This window comes from Xiphophorus couchianus, chromosome 15, assembly GCF_001444195.1.
Source record: "Xiphophorus couchianus chromosome 15, X_couchianus-1.0, whole genome shotgun sequence".
Lineage (NCBI taxonomy): Eukaryota > Metazoa > Chordata > Actinopteri > Cyprinodontiformes > Poeciliidae > Xiphophorus > Xiphophorus couchianus.
In genome coordinates, this window is record NC_040242.1 from 16,539,318 (window position 1) to 16,558,344 (window position 19,027).

General features: G+C 38.4%; 2 protein-coding genes across 4 annotated transcripts; both read left to right on the forward strand.

Moving 5' to 3' along the window:
• Positions 1-1,816: 1,816 nt before the first annotated feature.
• On the forward strand, positions 1,817-11,924 carry fermt1 (FERM domain containing kindlin 1). Of its 2 annotated transcripts, none has more exons than XM_028040284.1 (16): positions 1,817-1,990; positions 3,400-3,553; positions 4,741-4,838; positions 5,275-5,410; positions 5,530-5,670; positions 6,691-6,874; positions 6,953-7,055; positions 7,183-7,290; positions 8,784-8,915; positions 9,088-9,137; positions 9,436-9,560; positions 10,308-10,414; positions 10,514-10,738; positions 10,830-10,954; positions 11,053-11,194; positions 11,305-11,924. In XM_028040284.1, exons 2-16 carry the CDS (start codon positions 3,403-3,405, stop codon positions 11,476-11,478), a joined length of 2,001 nt encoding a protein of 666 aa, XP_027896085.1. In that variant the 5' UTR covers positions 1,817-1,990; positions 3,400-3,402; the 3' UTR covers positions 11,479-11,924. The 2 variants fall into 2 exon arrangements, with proteins under 2 accessions (XP_027896085.1, XP_027896086.1); XM_028040285.1 differs by lacking the exon at positions 1,817-1,990 and adding an exon at positions 3,061-3,174.
• On the forward strand, positions 9,655-18,973 carry trmt6 (tRNA methyltransferase 6 non-catalytic subunit). Of its 2 annotated transcripts, XM_028040287.1 has the most exons (13): positions 9,655-9,665; positions 12,791-12,919; positions 13,062-13,192; positions 13,759-13,868; positions 14,353-14,444; positions 14,542-14,625; positions 14,715-14,839; positions 14,966-15,136; positions 15,771-15,934; positions 16,023-16,108; positions 16,730-16,832; positions 17,485-17,571; positions 18,376-18,973. In XM_028040287.1, the coding sequence occupies exons 2-13, from the start codon at positions 12,813-12,815 to the stop codon at positions 18,523-18,525; spliced, it is 1,410 nt and encodes a 469-aa protein (XP_027896088.1). In that variant the 5' UTR covers positions 9,655-9,665; positions 12,791-12,812; the 3' UTR covers positions 18,526-18,973. The 2 variants fall into 2 exon arrangements, with proteins under 2 accessions (XP_027896088.1, XP_027896087.1); XM_028040286.1 differs by lacking the exon at positions 9,655-9,665 and having other exon boundaries at positions 12,631-12,919.
• The last annotated feature ends 54 nt before the right edge of the window (positions 18,974-19,027 follow it).

Consider the following 19,027-nt stretch of genomic DNA (forward strand, 5'->3'; position numbering starts at 1 on the left):
TATGACTGGCTGATTATCTGTGGGAAAACAAATGCACACACGGCATCAATGTAACTTAAGTGTTATTGTTTATAAACAAGCAATATAATATGGAAAGGATTAACTGAAGTGATTCATTGGATTTATTCATTGAAGAAGGTGTGGGCATTAAGAAGATGGGCTGAGTTGGCTGAAGTGAAACATTACTCATCCTATTGTAGGCTTTTCTCTTTCAAAAACAATAAGAGTTTTCAAAATTCAGTTCCTCCAGTTTAAAGGTGTGAATTCTAATTCCTTTGCGTTTTCTATACACCAAAGACAAAACCATTCAAGTTCAAAGAAAACACATTTTAAAATACAGAGCAAATTTATGCTGCCATTTAGTCATGTTCAGTTCATACAAATTAATATATGCTTCTTCTTTACAAATAGTATGTGTGTTGTCTTTTTTTACTAGACAAGATCCCAGTAATGGAGATCTTACATTACAAAGACATAACTTGTTAAAAAGAAAAAAGATTCATCACACCAATCATTTTAAAATTATATTGAAACAGTTAGAATTTGAAGTCTAAATCAGATCTAAATCATGGCTGTATTTTAGTTTTTAAAAAATATATTAAATACACTGCAAGGAACACATATGTAGCAGTGTTTGAGTTACATCACTTACACAAAAGCTGCTTTGGTATTTGTCGAGCCCAAAAACTGGATCTTTAGGACAAGACGGCAGTTTAGCTAAACATTTGGTCCAAAACTGGGACCCATCTAGTTAGGCTAAAATAGGAAATATAAGAAACCAACACAAAGAACACAATAACATGTACAAGTTTTATAATGGCAAAATAAAAGTAAAGTAAAAGAAATGCATTAGTTGCACAAGTCCTAAATTGCCTGTTATACATTTGGATACCTGCTAAATGAGGACTGGGTGTCCTGGGTTGTGCAAAGTATTGTCTCTCTTGTCTTTAACAGTACACAAATTTGCTATTTCACAGTTTTTCAAAGTATCTGGAATATTTTATAATCTCCAGTTCATAATTTGAATTACTTAAAACTAGTCAAGTCTGAACTGGATACTTCCAAACCGAATAGAAATTCTGAAAAAGCTCAAGATTTATGAAAACTATTCTTTGAGTGAACCGTTCTGCATAATTTTTTCTATCAAGATTACTTTAGATAACCTTGTAGGTTGCTTTGCAACTCTGACCAAGTGAACCAATTTAATAAGTAACTCAGTCCCCCACCTCTATAAATACTCCTTATACTACCTCCCTTTCAATTAAAATGCTTGCACACACAACTAGCTGCTTTACAAACTCCTCAATAAAGATGCCACTGACTTTCTGCTGACCATCTGTAAGTTCATAAGTTTCACCCATGGTGGGGTAACATGAAGCCTCTGGTTTTAATGTGCACATTTTCTGAAAAACTACATTTAACTTTTTTTATTATTTGGTAAAAGTCATAGGCTAATAGAAACATATGTTGCAAATGCATTGCTCAATGTGGGTGTCACTTTATTTCTGTACTGCAAATTTTTGAAGTCACAATTTTCTAGTTTATTGATATCGATATGTAAGGGTTATTTATAAAAGGCACACATAATTAATATGTTTTTAATAACAGTATGAACAGTCAATTGCACTTTAGGCTAATACACTTCCTTTCTACATATTACCTATGTGTTTTGATGGGTTTCAAGCTAGGATGTTACTTTATCTAGTAATTTACCTGACTTAACTTACAGAAAGTTTTTAGACTCGAATGACGTTGCTTTTAAATAAACTCACCTGTGTGACTCGTTACTCATCTCGGTAACGTGTGCATTTGGTCACTTCCTCCTACGTTTCCACCTCCTCTCCCTCTCCTACCTGTCTCAATGGGCGTGTTTTTCTTTTTTTTTTTTTTCTTTTTTTACTTCCGAGGGACCTTTATTCCCCGATTCATTTCGCTTGAAAAGAAAAGAAATATTCTAAGAATAGTTCACCGGCCGAAAACTTAAGCTAAGGTAAGAGCGCTTTCATATTCAAAGTAACTTCGACGTAACCGCGGTGGGAATAACGTCCCCGTTATGTGCAAGCAGGGAATACGCAGCTGCGTTTGATTAGAGCGGGACTCCTCCACACCTGAAGCTACAACCCCATCGTAGGTGTCGCGAATCAGTGTTAGGCCAACAGAAGAGGAAGTACAAGCGCATTACTGATAGTTTTCAAGCCTAGTCTGGAACTTCAGATTTATGTTCTTGGAAAATGAAAATTGTTCATGTGGAGTTTTAGTGTTATCCAAGATTAGCTGTAAAAGAAGATTAATAGTTCTGAACACCTCTTACGCGGGGGTTTTTATGTATAGCTCTACTTGTGTGTCGTATGCTTTGTATAAAACCAAAAACATTTGATAAGTTGGTATTGGAGGCATCACCAAGTAGGAAATCCATCATGTTCTTTTCAAGCTTTTTTTTTTTTTTTTTTTTGCTCTTTTCCTGTTGCTAGTGCAATATTCTGTGTCCCAATTCATCATGCTCTAACACATCTCAACAAGCCTTCCCTCAGCAGGCTCACACTTTAAAACTGTACCCTGCAGCTGCACACTCTACAGCAGCACAAAGAGAATAGAGTGTGTTGATTAAATCTAGCCTCTTTGCAGTACAGTTCCACACAGCACTCTCTTGCAGTGAGCTGTGTGGGACAAGACGGAAACAACGATGATCACATTGCTCTAGGTTGGGTTGTGTCTCTCTCTCTCTGTGTGTGTGTGTGGGGATGTGTGTGTGTGTGTGTTTACTCACAGTGTTTCAGACACCTGATTAACAAAGCCTGGTGCAGTGTGGGCTGATTGTTGTTTTCTACATTCCCTCTTGCACCAGATTCGTGTCTCTGCTCGTCACATTCCACAGCCATGCCCTCTGTTCTCCTCACCTCCAGCCATCTCCCCCTACTTGCACACTTCAAGTCTTTCATTTGTTCTCTTAGTTTATTTAAAATCAGTCAATTGTCCAGTAGATCTGTTCTCTTTTGGAAAGGGAGTTCTGTAGCGTCATCTCCTTTTTTGTGTGTGTATGTTACACTGCTATTAAAAATGTATTGGCTAATACTGGAGTAGTTAAGGGGGCTGCAGTATCATTGCAGAGACATTGCAGTACAGTGAGACAAAGTTGTTTCACAAGAGGCTGGATACAGACTGCGTGCGTCAGTGGTAATGTTAAGGACATTTAATCCACTAGCACTGTTTTAGTTTGTTTAATTTTTTTAACCTAAGACTTTTCGTATTTGCTTCCATACAAAATAGCTCAAGGAAAGACATATTTTATTGATGAAAACCTGAAATCTGAGTGCTTTTTTATGTGAATTAAAAAAAATAAATCAATCCCAAAGCACATAATAATTTTTTTCTTCGCCTTTTCTGTGTCTTTATAACAAGGCCATGATCAAAGGTTCAGCGATTGAAGAAAAACCATGGCAGCTGTCTATTCAGGTGGATCAGAAACACGGCGACGAGTCCATGAAATTCAAACTCAGCGTGACAGGCGACTTGCACATCGGAGGACTCATGCTTAAGCTGGTGGAAAAAATTAGTAAGTGTCTAAGATCAATAAGAAATCAAACAAGCTGTGTTGATATTTATACAGCTAAAAAAAAAAACAAACCCACAGACATTCTTTTAAAACTGCTTGTGTTCACCATTTAGAACTTAATTTGCTGCTCATGCATGTTGTGTTGAATTTGGCTTGTTTCTGCTGCTGTTGCTGCAACAGCTGTGTTTGTCAAGCTGCGCCTCTGTTTGCACTGTGTTTCTCTACAACGCCGTGCCATTGTTCAGTCACAATGCATCGGCATGTGTAGCCTTAGGGGGCAAAGTATATTCAGAGCCTTATCTGATTTCTTTCTGCAGTCCTCTGTAAAGATAGTGTAGCTCATGAACGTAATGTACGAGGGGACTTTTTTCGTGAGGTGGTTAAAAAATCATGAGACATGAGAAGATGACTAAACGTCACGTCATCAGCAGATGGATTTAAGCCCAGTATTACAAGATGATATCAGGTAGACTCATTAAACCACACCACCTACACACCAGTGGGTACAAAGAGTATTTCTGCTGCTTGCAGTTTTAAAGCACAACTCCAAATAATGAGCGGGTCAAATAAAAAGTGGTAATTCCTGTAAACTGGCAGGCTGGGCAAGAAGTCTTGTCTAAAGTCTGCCTCAAGTCAAGTACAGGACACACCAAGCAAGAAGGTTTTCTTTTCAGACGAGACCAAAATGGGAACTTTTTTGATATGTGAACTGCTATGTGTGGGTGAAAACTAACACTGCACACCAATCTGAACTCCTCGGAATATTGTGGCAACATTATGCCACGGATATATGGAAGTTGGTCCATGAAGGATGACCCTATGAAGCTAAGTGGGTCATCCTGGTTGAAAACTTGTTAGAAGCTGCAACTTTTGGCAGTACAATGATGACCCAAAACACGCAGGTAGAGCTACAAAGGAATGGTCTAGATACAGTGTTTTTGAATGGCCCAGCCAATGTTTATAATTAAACCCAGTTAGTAATGTGACAAAATGGAAAGGTTTTGTAAAGGATTGTTTAAATTATGCCTGATCCAGATTTCACTGAGCTAATAAATAATTTGAACTACTAAACTAAGTTACTGAACCCTCATTTATACAAGACATAAGAGGATTTCAGATCCTACCTGTTATTCTGCAAAAAGTTGCATGATAGTAAGATTAAATCTAGATTATGCGTTTGCCTACAGAGACTCAGCAGGACTGGTCCGATCATGCGCTGTGGTGGGAACAGAGGAAATGCTGGCTGCTCAAAACTCACTGGACATTGGACAAATGTGGGATCCAGGTAAACCGAATGAAATAGCAATTCACAGTTCTTGAAGTTTCTCTGAAGTGTGTGCAAGCAGTCGGAGAGCTATCTTCTTGCGAATGCCTCTTTAGTCAAAGCATAATAGATAAATCATGTGTGTGCTTGCAGGCTTGAAATGTGTGGAGCTGTTATTTATAGCTGACCTTGGAGGCTACTAAGCAAAATCATATCCGCCTTCCAACAGTGATAGCTCATTTATAACTGTTTAGTGGCGCAAGAACCGTCTCATGTTGACATTTATGTCCCAATTGTTTTACCGTGGTTGTTTAATAGCGCACATAAAGGAAAAATAAAATGTTTACCATGGCAGACCCATATATTTCAAATAATTCCAAAATGAAATTCAATAAATATGTTCGAGAAAAGTTTCTTTTGTTTTTTCATCCAAACTTTGTGTAACTTTCGTCCACAGGCTGATGCCTTTCTGCGCTACACTCCCCAACACAAACCACTGTTGCTACAGCTGCCCAATATGAAAACCATCAGAATGACGGTCTCCTTCTCCAGTATGGTGTTCAAGGCGGTGGAGGAAATATGCAGAATTCTCAGTTAGTTTATGTGGTTCCTGAACATGGGATTTTCCTGTCCTAATAAAAATTTTTTAAAAATCAGGACACATTCTACTTTGCATATTCTTCCTGATCGCTCACAACTTTTCTTCTTGTAGATATCAGAAGATCAGAGGAACTCTCTCTGCTGAAGCCTCCTGAGGATTGGAGCAAGAGGAAAAAGAAGAAAGACAAGAACTCTCCTGAGGAGGACATCTGGGACATATGGGACGCACTTAACGTAGGACAAGGAGGAACAGGTACTTCAGATTTTATATGCTGGAACACATTAGGTTCTGCTCAGGTGCAACAGGATAGCAATTAGATCTAAAAGTGATCTAAAAGTGGTGTGAAACGATGTGAGAGCATTTATGTCTAAAGGATAGTTATCTTTTCTTTCAAAACAGTGCAATAAATATATATTTAAATCCAATAAATTTGTAAAAGGTTGACTAAATGTTAGGCTTAATGATTTGATGCTCCAATGTCTAAATTCAGCATTACTGATCAACAGAATTTTATGGGGTTTTTTTTTTTCCTTTCCTTTACACAGTTTATGCACCAAGACTCAACCATAGCTTAGTTTTGGTTTGTAACAATACTTTATGAATAGTATTTTACACCCTGAAACATTGCTCCATCCATTAACCCCAAAATTAACAAAGTAAAGTACAACTGTAAACCTACCAAGACATGGTCGTCAACCTAAACTGATAGACAAAGCAAAGAGAGCAATAGTCAGAGAAGCAACCAAGAGGTCCATGGTTACTCTGGAGGAGCTTGAGTTGGAGAATCATTCGACGTGAAAGCTATTAACTGTACACTTCAACTCTAGTCTTATTCGAAGAGACTAAAACTGAACATGCAGAATGCTTTGTATGGAGGGAACCCCACACCGCACCCTAAACAAACTGAACCCACCTTGAAACATGCTGGTGGCAGCATTATGATGTGAGGGTGCTTTTGTTTAGCGTGAACAGGTATGCTAGTTAGAGCTAATGTGATGATGTTAGAATTTAAAACTTCAGATATACAGTAAAGGAAGCAGCTGTTGGGCATTTGGTTGCTGTTGCCTTTACATTGTCATCATGCTTTGAACTGTTCATGTCAAATGTTTGTCGTCAGTGTTACTTTTTCATTAAGAATTTTGTTTTCTATATTCATTTCTGCTAGCATATACCATACGGCTAATCTAGACTCCTTTGAATATACGTTAATAGGACGTTAAGTTAAATCTTACTTTATTTCCCACAATCTCACTGCGATTTTTAATAAATTAGGCCCTATGTACAATAAGACGATGACGGCAACCTATGACCCAGAGAACGGGATGCCCATGTCTGCCACCAGCCTATGGTTTGGAGAAAACCCCTTAGCTGAGTCTCAGCCAAACCTACCGCCTGCGGAACTGAGCAAGATATACAAGCCGCTGTCGCATGTGGACAAAGCAGAGAACAACGGAGGGTAAAATCAGAAACCCTTCTGCTCGATTTATTTGTATTTTTATCCCCACATCATCTGACTGCTTGTTGTGATCAACAGGTGGCTCGACTCGGCTCGCTCACTCATGGAGCAGGACATTCAGGATGACGACAAGCTGTTACTTCGCTTCAAGTACAATGTCTTCTTTGATCTCAACCCTAAAGTAAGATGGTGTTTTCCATTGGGAAAAAAATGCAAAAAAACTTGCATTTTATGTTGGAAATTCCCTGAAACAAAGACTGAAATGTGTAAACGCGAGGTTGTCGTCTGCGTGTTTGTTTGTATTTCAGTATGATGCTGTCAGGATAACCCAGCTGTACGAACAGGCCCGGTGGGCCATCATGCTGGAGGAGATAGACTGCACCGATGAGGAAATGCTGATGTTCGGTTCTTTACAGGTGAACCTGATGCCTACACACTTATTAGAGTAATTGCACAAGTTGATGAAATAGCTGAAGAATGTTGGTGCGTTTCCATTTTGCAATGTAGTTAATCGCAAATTGCAAATAAATACTATTATAAGAATATAAACATTTACTTTATAATTTAACAAATATGAAAAAGTGCATCTGGTATCCCAATTTACTGCATATTTCTTGATTTAGATTAAATTTCTTTCTTAACACCTTTCACCATTAATGCTCTCTTATAAAAGAGAGCATTAATACCTCCTCTTTCTATTTTCTAACAAATCACCCATTTGTCTTACAAAATAACCATCTCAAGGTAACGGAAGAAATGCAGTGTACAGTGCCTTGCAGAAGCACTAAAACTTGTCGATCACAGTGTTTTTATGGGAGATTTATTATATTAAACAGAAGTCGAATCCATGTTCAAATGAGCTGACAAAAGCAATTGATTACAGTGGATCAAACTTAATTTTTGATGTTTGTTAAAAAAAAAGGAAATTAATGCATACTTTTCATTATATGGCACAATCATTCACCCATTTGCGCTGTTCTATCAGAGTGTGATTGTAACATGAAAAAATGGCAAAAGGTTTAAGGGTATGAATACTTTTAAAGGGGAATTGTATGAGTTCTTTGTTGGCCTTTGATAACCAACATGATACAAATAGAAAATAATTGATATTGAAAAACACAAATTTCGTGGTCTGTGTGGGGTTTTTTTTCTTCTCATGGGCTAAATAAGAAAAGACAACATTTAGATCCATGGAGACTCTTGTACAATTCAGGCAAATTTGTTAAAAAGGTCAGAATATGGGTTATTAAAATGTAAATGTACAACAGAAAATTACACAGCACAACCTATTAACATGGAATTTACACAGCAGGGGTTGCTTTTAAACTTGCACTGGAAATAAATTATTCAACTCTGTTTTATGCTAGTTTATCAATATGCATGATTGTTCCTTAGGGCTGCAGCAAATTGAACCAAAATGGGAGTACATTGTTTTTAGGCTGTGAAGCGCAAAATAAAGGGTACTGAGTTTGGTATGTAAATATGTGAATAGACCTGTTTGGACATGTGTTAAATCACACTGTGTGGGAAGCCAAGACAAAGGGAGAGACCAGAATGCAGACATGAAAAGGAGTAACTTAAGCTTGTACATTAATAATTTTTGCTCTCCCACAAAAAGTGCTTAAAGAATCCGATAATTACCTAAAGTTTTAAATCTAATCTTCCCTGTAAACAAACCTCAGCCATCCTCAGCTCTTATTCCATGGCAAAGATTAAGAAAACAGTAAATCTAATAGAGTGTATCTTGACCTACACGCTACTACAAAGGCTGACATGGACAAACAGTTCTCTTGACTCATGCCAGTCTTTTTTAATTACTACATTAGTCCCATGACAGAAACTCCTTGGGATTTTGTAAATGAGAGAACTCTTCCACTTCTCTAATAAAAAAAAATTATATCTTTCTCAGTATCACATTTGCAAACTGACCATGTCAACTGAGCCGCTGGAGAACTCCAGTGAGCCAGAAATCGATGAAGTAGAGGCTGCCCTGTCTAACCTGGAGGTGACACTTGAAAGTGGACACACGGACCGAATTCTGGTAAATAGATGTTTGTGGACTATCAACCACTGTTGTGAAAGCCAAGTAAAAATTTTAGTCTTTAGTTCCATCAGAACATTTGGTTTCAAATTGCTACTATTAGGTATGTCTCTACTAATTTGTTCCGAGATGATGTAAAACAGTGACTGAACTTTGTTTTTCCTGCCTCCAGGAGGACATTACAGACATTCCAAAGCTGGCAGACACCCTGCGGCTATTCAGGTAAAAAATCTCCTTCAAGCATCATTACTGAGGCGTGTCGCTACCATTTTTTGCTTGGTTTGTGTTTACACATCTGTAGGGGCAGTACAGCTAAGTCACATTTATTTGCTTATCTTTTGTAGATAAATCGAATATCATTCACGTGCATGTCTTGGTTTGTTTTAACAAATTAAGCAGCTTTGAGAGCATTTAGGTAAATGTTCTGCAGAAGCAGTTGGGATTTATTAAATAAATACTTCAATCTTATAAGCTGTTCATGTTGTTTGGGTTCCACTGGTGTCTGTGTCTGTCAAAACAGGCCCAAAAGATTGACCCTGCGACCATACAAAGAGTACTGGTTTGTGTTCAAGGACACCACTATCTCCTATTTTAAGAGCAAGGAAGCCGCCAGTGGAGAACCAATCGAGCAGTTGCAACTCCGAGGTCAGTGGTAAAAGAATTAGAAGCTAATTTATTAGCACTTTGAATTTGAATTTATGCCATTGATGTGCAGGGTCACAGAAACTGGAAAAATCCTAGCTTTGTTTTGTTTTTTCAGTTTTATTCTAGAAAAAATATATATTTGAAAAATTATTTCAACATAGAGATTTTAGCTGAATGCATATCTTTATTTGACAGTTTCTTGCAAAGTATTCATACCACTAGACATTACAACAGCAGATGTCAATGTGTGCATCTTTTGCGAGAGACCAACACAAAGGGAAGCATAATTGTGAAGTGCAGGAAAAAATCTACAACATAAAAAAAACTTTTTAAAACATTCTGTAGTGAACCCATTTAACTCTTATACCCCTAAAAAAATCCAGTGAAATCAGCTGTCATTTTCTAATTAATGAGTAGAGGCCACCTTCGTGAATTTTAATATCTGCTGTTGGAAAGATTCAGATGTTCGATAGATAACATCAGTAAACAACAAGCATTATGAACTCTGCAAAAAACGTTAGAAAGGTCAGGCATAAAGCTGCATTAGACTGAAAACACAACTGCCAAGAATTGGTCATATATATTTAAATTAAAGGCAAGAAGAGCTTTAATCAGTCGTTAGTCTTGGTGTAACTCTAGATGTAATGTAGAGATTCACAGCTAAAGTGGAAAGTTTGTTGCCAGGACAACTATTAGACATTGCTTTTATTCGTTGCTGTATTACATTTCTTCAACTTAAATTAACAGGATGTGAGGTGGTCCCAGATGTCAATGTCACAGAGAAAAAGTTCGGCATCAAACTCCTGCTTCCAGTCGCTGACGGGATGAATGAAGTGTACATCCGATGCGATAATGTAAAAGGCCACTGGCTTCCCTAAGTGTTTCACTGTATCTATTTTAAAAAAGGACCTTACGCAAGTATCTCTTCATGAATTTTTTTCTCTCCTGTCTAGGAAACACAATATGCTAAGTGGAAAGCTGCATGTATCCTAGCCTCTAAAGGCAAAACAATGGCATACAGCTCCTACAAGACAGAAGTGAAAAACATCCAGTCTTTTTTGCAAATGAAGAGCCTGGCGCCCCCGCCTGGTCAGGCGACTCCAGACCTTGATGCCATGGAAATGAATGCAGAATGTTTTGTTTCCCCTCGCTATTCCAAGAAGCACAAGACCAAGCAGGTTTGCTTGACAGATGCCTCAAATTTATCTGATTTTACCAGCAGCTATGCTAAATTTTATTGCTAAATCTGCTTTGCATGGTTGCATCAAGCTGACAGCACGGATCCTGGAGGCCCAACAGAACATAGCAAAGCTGTCCTTGATGGAGGCCAAGTTGCGCTTTATCCAGGCCTGGCAGTCTCTTCCAGAATTTGGCATCAACTACTACATTGTCAAGTAGAGTGCAAATATTTTTGTTTTACAACGACTGTGCAACTGGGGTCATGTTTTACTTAAACCATATATTTTGAATATTCTATTTACTTGCATTTCAGATTCAAAGGTAGCAAGAAGGATGAAATTCTGGGGATTTCATATAACCGCATGATTCGTATTGACATGTCCTCTGGCATGCCTGTCACCACATGGAGGTTTGCCAACATGAAGCAATGGAACGTCAACTGGGAAATAAGACAAGTGAGACTTCATTCCTCATATAGAATGTTAACGTTTTGGAGTGTTTACTCCCACACAGCACTGCTTCATGGGATTAAAATAAATCAGTAATATGTTGCATGTAATTTCAGGTGACCATAGAATTTGACCAGAACGTGGTAATAGCCTTCTGCTGTGTGAGCTGCGACTGCAAGGTGGTCCATGAGTTCATTGGTGGTTATATCTTCCTCTCCACACGTTCAAAAGACCAGAATGAAACACTAGATGAAGAACTGTTCCTTAAACTTACTGGAGGCCAAGAATGACCCAAGAAATACATGATTGTCCGTTTTGTACTGAAGTTCTTGTTCATATTAGCATGAAACTACCACTACAATATTAACTATAAGCCTTGAACAAACTACTGCAAAAGAAAACAGTCGGCATCACAGACACATATTGTCCTTCACAGAACCATTTAGTGGGTTTTGCCACTTTTTTTGTCATTTATGCACAAAATAATGATGTCAATGTAATTATGTTTGGATTGTCTTTCTAAAACGTGGATGAGCTGATGTGTGACAAGCTAGCTCTTTTTTAATGTCAAATATTTCTTAAAGTGACAAAATTTGAAAACATTGCAGAGCCTTAAGTTGAATTATGTTCCATTCTTCCTCAAAATGTGTTTATTTCCTTTTATTAATCAGTTTTGTTGAGCTGTGTTTACAATGATGAAATATAAAATGTCTTCTACTACTTACTTTGAAACAGATTATTTGTCTTCTGATTATTTCTCCCACTACAGAGTTGAAACAAGATATTGACATACACTATATTCAGTTCCTGACATGAAATCATAATAAATTTCTGTTTCAGGTCAACTAGGATTATTAAAATTATTTATATTTGACAGTTGAAAGAGTATGATAGTAACTAACAGATTTGGATGAAATGTTTTGGGTAACAAAATATAATAAATATAAAATCGTTATATTTATTCATATCAACTTTAAAGCTGCCCCAGCATAAAGCCAAATGCATCTCTAACTGCAGACTATTAGAGAAATATTATACAAATTTAACGTCAGAAATAAATGTGTGAAAACTTTGTAATTATATATTTAGGAATAAATAAATGCCCCCAAAATAATATAGTTTAATTTGTTTATTTTATTTACCTGTTGGACATCAGCACAAATGAGCATATATTTAACAAATGTCTCTTGCCTGTTTAAATATTACAGTTGGAAAAATAATTTTTCCTAGAGGAAAAATTACACATAAAGTATTTCTCCTATAGGAAAAATGATTTATTATTTTTATATTCCTACTCTGTTCAGTTTTAGCTCAAAGGAACCTGCGGTGGTCTTTTTTTTTCTTCTTCCGTTTAGCTCGTACCTCGCGCCTATTGGACAGAAATATGACTGACGTTCACTCGGCCAATCAGTGGCACTTATTCTGAAACGTCATTCCGCTTTTGTTTTACACGTCATTGGAGGCTAGGGAAGTGAAAGCTAACACGTGTGAATGTCAATTTAAGACATTTTTGTTTACGGCTCAGGATAATTCAGTGCCTTTTTATGGCTCCACTTATTTAGAGCGCTTTTAAAGATTAAGCTGAAGGCAGCGTTTCTCCAGCAGCTGCTTTACATAGTTTATCATGGCTCACAACGAAGATGATGATTATGAGTACAGAATCAAAGAGGGAGACCACATAGTGTTAAAACGAGGGGACGTCTACAAAGCGGTGCAAATTCAGCGGAAGAAGTAAGTGAAATGTTGATATAAACTGGGAAGCAACAGCTTCAGTTTATTATGTGATAAATTCTTATAGATAGGTGTACGCTGAGTTTATCTGGTGCTGGAGTGAATGATGACGATTGACAGGATTTGGCTGGTTTACTCACAGAAAGGTGATCTTTGAGAAGCAGTGGATCTTGCTGGATAACGTAGTGGGACATCTGTACGGCACCACATTTGAGATTGCCTCCGGAGGAACATTGCAACCAAAGGAAGACAAGGAAACGGGAAGTTCCACAGGTGTGTATTACATTCTCAGCCATTGCGAGGTCACTTCGGTTTGTGTTTTTATTTCACCTCCCTCCTTTTTTTTAATTTTTTGTATGCCATTTTCAAACAATTATTAGCAAACTTTCATTTTTCTCCCCATGCCAAATATCCAAATTGGTAGATTTACACTAACCTTTTTTTGCCAATTCTGAAGAAATTTCAAAGCTAGGGAATGAAGAAAATATGCAAATCAAATAAGACTGGTAGTGAATAAAATAAATCTGTATAAAATAGAAGTGAACGGCACAAAAAAATAATGCTGAAGGATCAGGTTGCTTCATTTAGTTTTAAAGGCATATGAAGGAATTATTGTGATGCATTCATCAGAATTGACAACCTGGCCAAATTTGTAATTTTCCATCAGCAAAGTCAAATTTACACAAATATTACATTCAAAATGGAGAAAATCTGTCTTTGCATCCAGCTATTTTTAATACCCCTTTACAGGTTCTGTAAATATAAACATGCTTAAATGCAGAGATCCTGTTGAGCCTTTGTTTTAACTGCGTTTCACTGTCTCTCTGTGTGGCTCCTAGATGTGAAGGTGGCAGGTACAGACAACAGAAACATCGTCGATGATGGGAAATCACAGAAACTCACCCGAGACGACATTGAGACGATGAAAGAGCAAGGTCTGAAGAACGAGGTACAAATGTAACTTGAACAAAGTTACTGAGCCGTTCATCTCTAAAAATCCACAAATACAGCAATCGCATTTCCTCGTTTATGAGGGAGATTATAGCTCACTCAGCGATTCTTCTTTCTTGCTCACCTAAAGATGTAGAAGAAGAGCCAGAAAAAAACTAATCAATAATCAACGACAACAGTCACGAAACGCTTATGTCGTTTCTTGACATAAGCGTTCAGCTCTAATTTTTAAGTCTTGGTTCTTCAGTATCAGCTCCCAAGAATTTTGTTGTCAATGTAACCTATTTCTGTCAAGGTCTGGCACATTTACTAATCTGAAAAAGGTCAGACTTTCATTTTCCAGGTAATCAATTCCCAATCAGAATTGGCCAAGCATAAAATCGTCTGATATTGATCACCAACTGATTTCTCAGCGTATATTTGGTTAGTAATGAACGGAAATGATGAGAGTTAATGCATCATTTATTTTGTGTGTACCTCAGGAAATCATTCAGCAGCTCATAGATAACAGTTCAACATTCAATAATAAGACTGGATATGCCCAGGATAAGTACATTAAGAAGAAGAAGAAAAAGTGAGTCACACACACTCAAAACGGTTGCAGGCATCAATCAGTGTAATGTGTTAATGTTCCTGGTCTCATCGCCTGTTCTCGTCTCATTCCCTCCCAGGTATGAAAACACGGTGACGGTTCTGAAACCGACCTGCCGCATCATAGCCATGATGTACCACGGCCGCGAACCAGGGAAGATCTGGTGAGACTGCAGGCTGAAAATCGGCAGATTTTTGAGCGGATTAAATGTCGGTTTGATTGCAACGGTGTGTGCGTTTCCATGTGATGCAGCCATCTGCGGTATGACACACTGGCACAGATGTTGACTCTGGGAAACATCCATGCTGGCAGTAAAGTTCTAGTGTTCGAGACCTGTGCTGGACTTGTGCTGGGAGCCATCATGGAGAGAATGGGAGGCAGGTTTTCTTTAACAAGCTGTGTGCACCATCCACCTTGTAAAGATTTCAGCTGTCTTTGCGGACTTTGACCGAAGCCTTTCTTTTGCCCTTTATGTAATTACTTTCTCTTCCCTCCCCGTCCAGGCTACGGCTCGGTGATTCAGATGTACCCAGGAGGTGGGCCGGTCCGGGCGGGGGTGGAGTGTTTCGGCTTCCCCGCACATTTTCACGATATGCTGCATGAGTTTCCCATCTGCCACGTCAACGCTTTGCTGGCAAGCACACTGGACACCAGTGCCAAAGACCCCACTGCTGGTTGGGCATTCTTTTATAATTTTTGACAGATTTACTACAAATTAGAGCTGAACTGCCAATGACAGCCAGGATTTATATATCTTTTTTTTTTTTTTTTACTTACGCAGCTCTACAAAACGTGTTCATAACCTTTCAAGTTTTTCTCACTTTGTCACATCACAGCCACAAACTTCACAGTGGCTCCTCCAGAAAATGTTCACAAGGGGGGCCAGATCAGGCCAGTACAATTTTTAGGGGCGGGGCACAGCTAAAAGAAAAAAAAATCTATATATAATTTATTCATATTAATACTTTTATTATTCTATATTTAATGTTATTAATGTATATATTTATTTATTGGGTTGGCTGGGGAGCCAGTAGGGTGGCCACTGAAACTTCAATGTATTTTATTGGATGTTTGTCTATAAATACAAAATGATGCATAATCATAAAATAGAACACAAACTGATTGAATTACCTTCTGTTGTTTGCTTACCATCTTTGCAGAGATATGCATTAAAACCTACAGTACCTGCTATGATCAAAATATACTGCAGATGCCCAGCTACCGTGTTTTTAAAAACTCACTCTGTTGCCCTAAATTGTCTCCATTTATTTATGTGGTTGCTGTGCTTTATCTCTTCCAACACTGCAGAAGAAAAGAGCTTGAATGCGGCTGCAGAGCAGGAGCAAATCCAGCCTGAGGCAGAACAGCAGGAAGGCAGTCCAGCCGAGGAGAGGATGGAGACAAACACCGGCGACGACGACGGCGGCCAAGACCGGGAGAAACTCGAGAGGGAGAAACGCCAAGAAGCAAAAGTATTTTAACGCTATACCTTATTCTGCTAAGTATCTATCAAATAAAAGCGATGTGTGTTTTGTAACTGGAATGCATTTCCACTTTTAGGCTCAGGAAAGAAAGGTGAAGCTGGAGGAGAAGCGCCGGAAGCTGGCGGCCGCAGCTGCCCTGCTGGAAGGCAGAAACGCTGACGGGTTGGTCTCCGATTCTTCGCCTCTGCGTTCAGATTCGTTTCTCTGCAGCACTCTGCTTCTGTCAGCAGCAGCCTCCTCCTCCTGTCCTGGCTCCGCGTACCAAGCAGATGCCATTACGACACATTCACACAGGGGAACAATTATGAATGATTAAATCATTAACTATGTCCATAATAGTCGTAAAAAATTCGCCTTTCTAAGGGCTCGAAGTGATTACCGTGCAGTGCTCTTCCAAGGTGAACAAATTGATTGCTTTGTAGTTAACTCCCACGTTAAATAAAAGACCTTATAGCTTTTATGATTGATGGCTGAGCTATAAGAAGCTGACATCTCTGCCAGAAGTACAAGTATTGATCTTGTTCGCTCATAGACTTTTCTATAACATACAGGCTTTACTGGAAGCTATAAACAATAAACAGAGCACAGTTTTCCTCTCTGTCCTAAATCAGCCTTTTTGACGGCTTCTCGTGCAGCTGTAAGATGGTTTGTGGGTGTTATGTTGCTTGAAGCACTGATGAGCTGAATTACCATCTTGCCTTGTTGCACATTTCCAATTACAGAATGTGCTGTTGACATGTATGCTTGATCATCTGTTTTTTTTTTTTCCCCCCTTGCTTGCAGGTTGGTGATAGCGAGTCAGTTTCACCCTTGTTCTGTTCTCTTGGGCTTGATTAAATTCCTCTCCCCTTCTCGGCCTTTTGTAGTCTTCTCTCAGTTCAAAGAGGTAAGAAAATTCATGTCTCAGTTTCTACTTCTTAAGATTAAATGTTTATGTTGCAAAGATATTCATATCCCTTGGACTAGAACTGGCCTTTACGGATGACGAAAGTCCTGAAAAGTCCCTTTGCAATTGTAAAAAAAAAAAAAAAAAAATGAACCCTGCACATCATCTTGAACACACCATCCTCAGTGTGGAACATGGTGGTGGCAACGTCATGCTGTAGGGATGCAGAGGAGAATGGAGATAATTTTTTTCGTCTTTAGATGTGCAAAGCTAGCGGAGATATACCCCTCAAAAAGCTTGAAGTTACACTTTTCAGAGGTTTATGCACAAAAGGTCTGTTTTACTTATTTATTTTTTTCCTGTTAAAATCCCATACTATTTTATGTTGCTCTGTCACATTAAAATACATTGAGGTTTCTATTTCTAATGTGACAAACCAGAAAAGTTCAAGATGTATGAGTAATTGTGTCTTTTGAGGATAATTTACTATAGGAGAACAATTTCTAATAAGAGCTGCAGATGGAAACGATATACCTGTCTGTTTTTTCAGAAGTATGGCTCAATATCACTTGACTTCCTGTGAACGTATTAATTCATGTACTTTCTTATTTAAATCCTTCGTTTTTGTTCTTTTCTGACTCAACGTCTTCAGACACTTATTGAGTGCTACACAAAACTAAAGGAACAAGGTGGGACTGTCAACCTCATGCTCACCGACACCTGGCTCAGGCATTACCAGGTAAATGCTGCCACCGTGAATAAATACTGTATTGTTTGGCGTAAAATCCAGTTGGATCAGATTCAGTGTTTTACTTGTCAGGGTTCCTACATACAATTCATTCTAAGTGGTTTCCTGATCTGAATATGTAATGAAAAGAGTTTGTGAACTCCTTTATATACTTATTTTATGTAAGGACCTTTATTCCCTATGCAGTTGTCTGCCTGATCAAATCAAAATCAGCATTTCTAATAGGAACCTGCAGCTATCAGATTGCTTTTCTTATTGTTTTTTATTAGAAAAATGAACATCTACCCATCCTCTGTAGATTTGTCTATCTAATAATCCATGTATCCACTGTAAGCCACGGTGAACCTTTATTTCCATTTCAAAATGGACCAAAATTTACTGAGAAATGTGTGAGTACATCTAAATTGTAGAATTCTGCATCAAAAATATGTTTTTTTTTAATAGTCTCCAATTGTATAATTTTGCACTTCTGATGTTTGGTTTAAACCGACATTAGCTCCATTGGTTTGCAGAGCAGTTAGTCATATTTGTAAGCATATCACGAAGTGTCCTAATAATTTCTGCATTTAGTGGTAGAATTAGCAGATTGACTGTAAAACATATGATGAAACATCAAGCGTAATCATTGCTTCTCATTTTCTGTCACCTCGTTAATCTTTTTACACTTGTGTAAATACTCCATTGCAAGCGTAAGAAACTTTTCTTTGCGCCAGTTTGAGGTACAAAGTAGACAACAGGCGGACTTGTTTCTCCCAGAGTTAATTCCTCCCGACTTGTCCCTTGCTTTGTCTCCAGGTGTTGCCTGACAGGACCCATCCTCTGCTCCTGATGAGCGGGGGCGGGGGCTACCTCCTCTCAGGGACAACCGTGGCCACGGACCACTCCGAACCGGCGGCTGAGGAACCAGCTCCAAAGAGACAAAAAGTGAAAGACTCCGAGGGGTAAACACACGCAGAAGGATCAGATCTTCTCCGAGGCACGTTGGTGTCACCTGCAGGGATTTTGCTTCAGACTCTGTCGAACCGAAGTGACACTTCTGCAGAAAAGGAGACTGGGTGTCTGGTTTGTATTCATCAGAACACCTTCTCCTGTCTTTGTCCTCAGATCAGCTGAGAGGTAAAGTGTAACCCTAAAAAAACAGGTCATCTCAGCTCCATGTGCTCCTTTATGTAAGAGATGGCTGAATTAATTTCATTTAAGTGACAAGTTTGTGTTGTATCCCTTCTCAGCTATTGCTAAAGCTGTTGTATTTTATTTAGTAACTTGCTATACAATTCAGTTGCTAATGTAGGTTTATTTTATCTACTTCATTGAAAATCACTGGAAAATAAACGGTGGAATGTGAACCGCATTAATTCTGGAAATAAATTTGACTTTAATTTGGTCCCAGGGATAAATCATTTTGGGTTTTTTATTGAGTGCAAACAGAACGAGAGCAGTCGAATAC

Excerpts from the sequence above, each read along its gene's own strand:
- fermt1 (XM_028040284.1), top strand. The coding sequence starts at position 3,403 with ATGATCAAAGGTTCAGCGATTGAAGAAAAACCATGGCAGCTGTCTATT. Across the intron at positions 5,671-6,690 it reads CGTAGGACAAGGAGGAACAG|GCCCTATGTACAATAAGACG; the intron begins GTACTTCAGATT and ends TTAATAAATTAG. Across the intron at positions 9,138-9,435 it reads GACACCCTGCGGCTATTCAG|GCCCAAAAGATTGACCCTGC; the intron begins GTAAAAAATCTC and ends CTGTCAAAACAG.
- trmt6 (XM_028040287.1), top strand. The coding sequence starts at position 12,813 with ATGGCTCACAACGAAGATGATGATTATGAGTACAGAATCAAAGAGGGA. Across the intron at positions 15,935-16,022 it reads AGAAACGCCAAGAAGCAAAA|GCTCAGGAAAGAAAGGTGAA; the intron begins GTATTTTAACGC and ends TTCCACTTTTAG. Across the intron at positions 16,833-17,484 it reads TCTTCTCTCAGTTCAAAGAG|ACACTTATTGAGTGCTACAC; the intron begins GTAAGAAAATTC and ends CAACGTCTTCAG.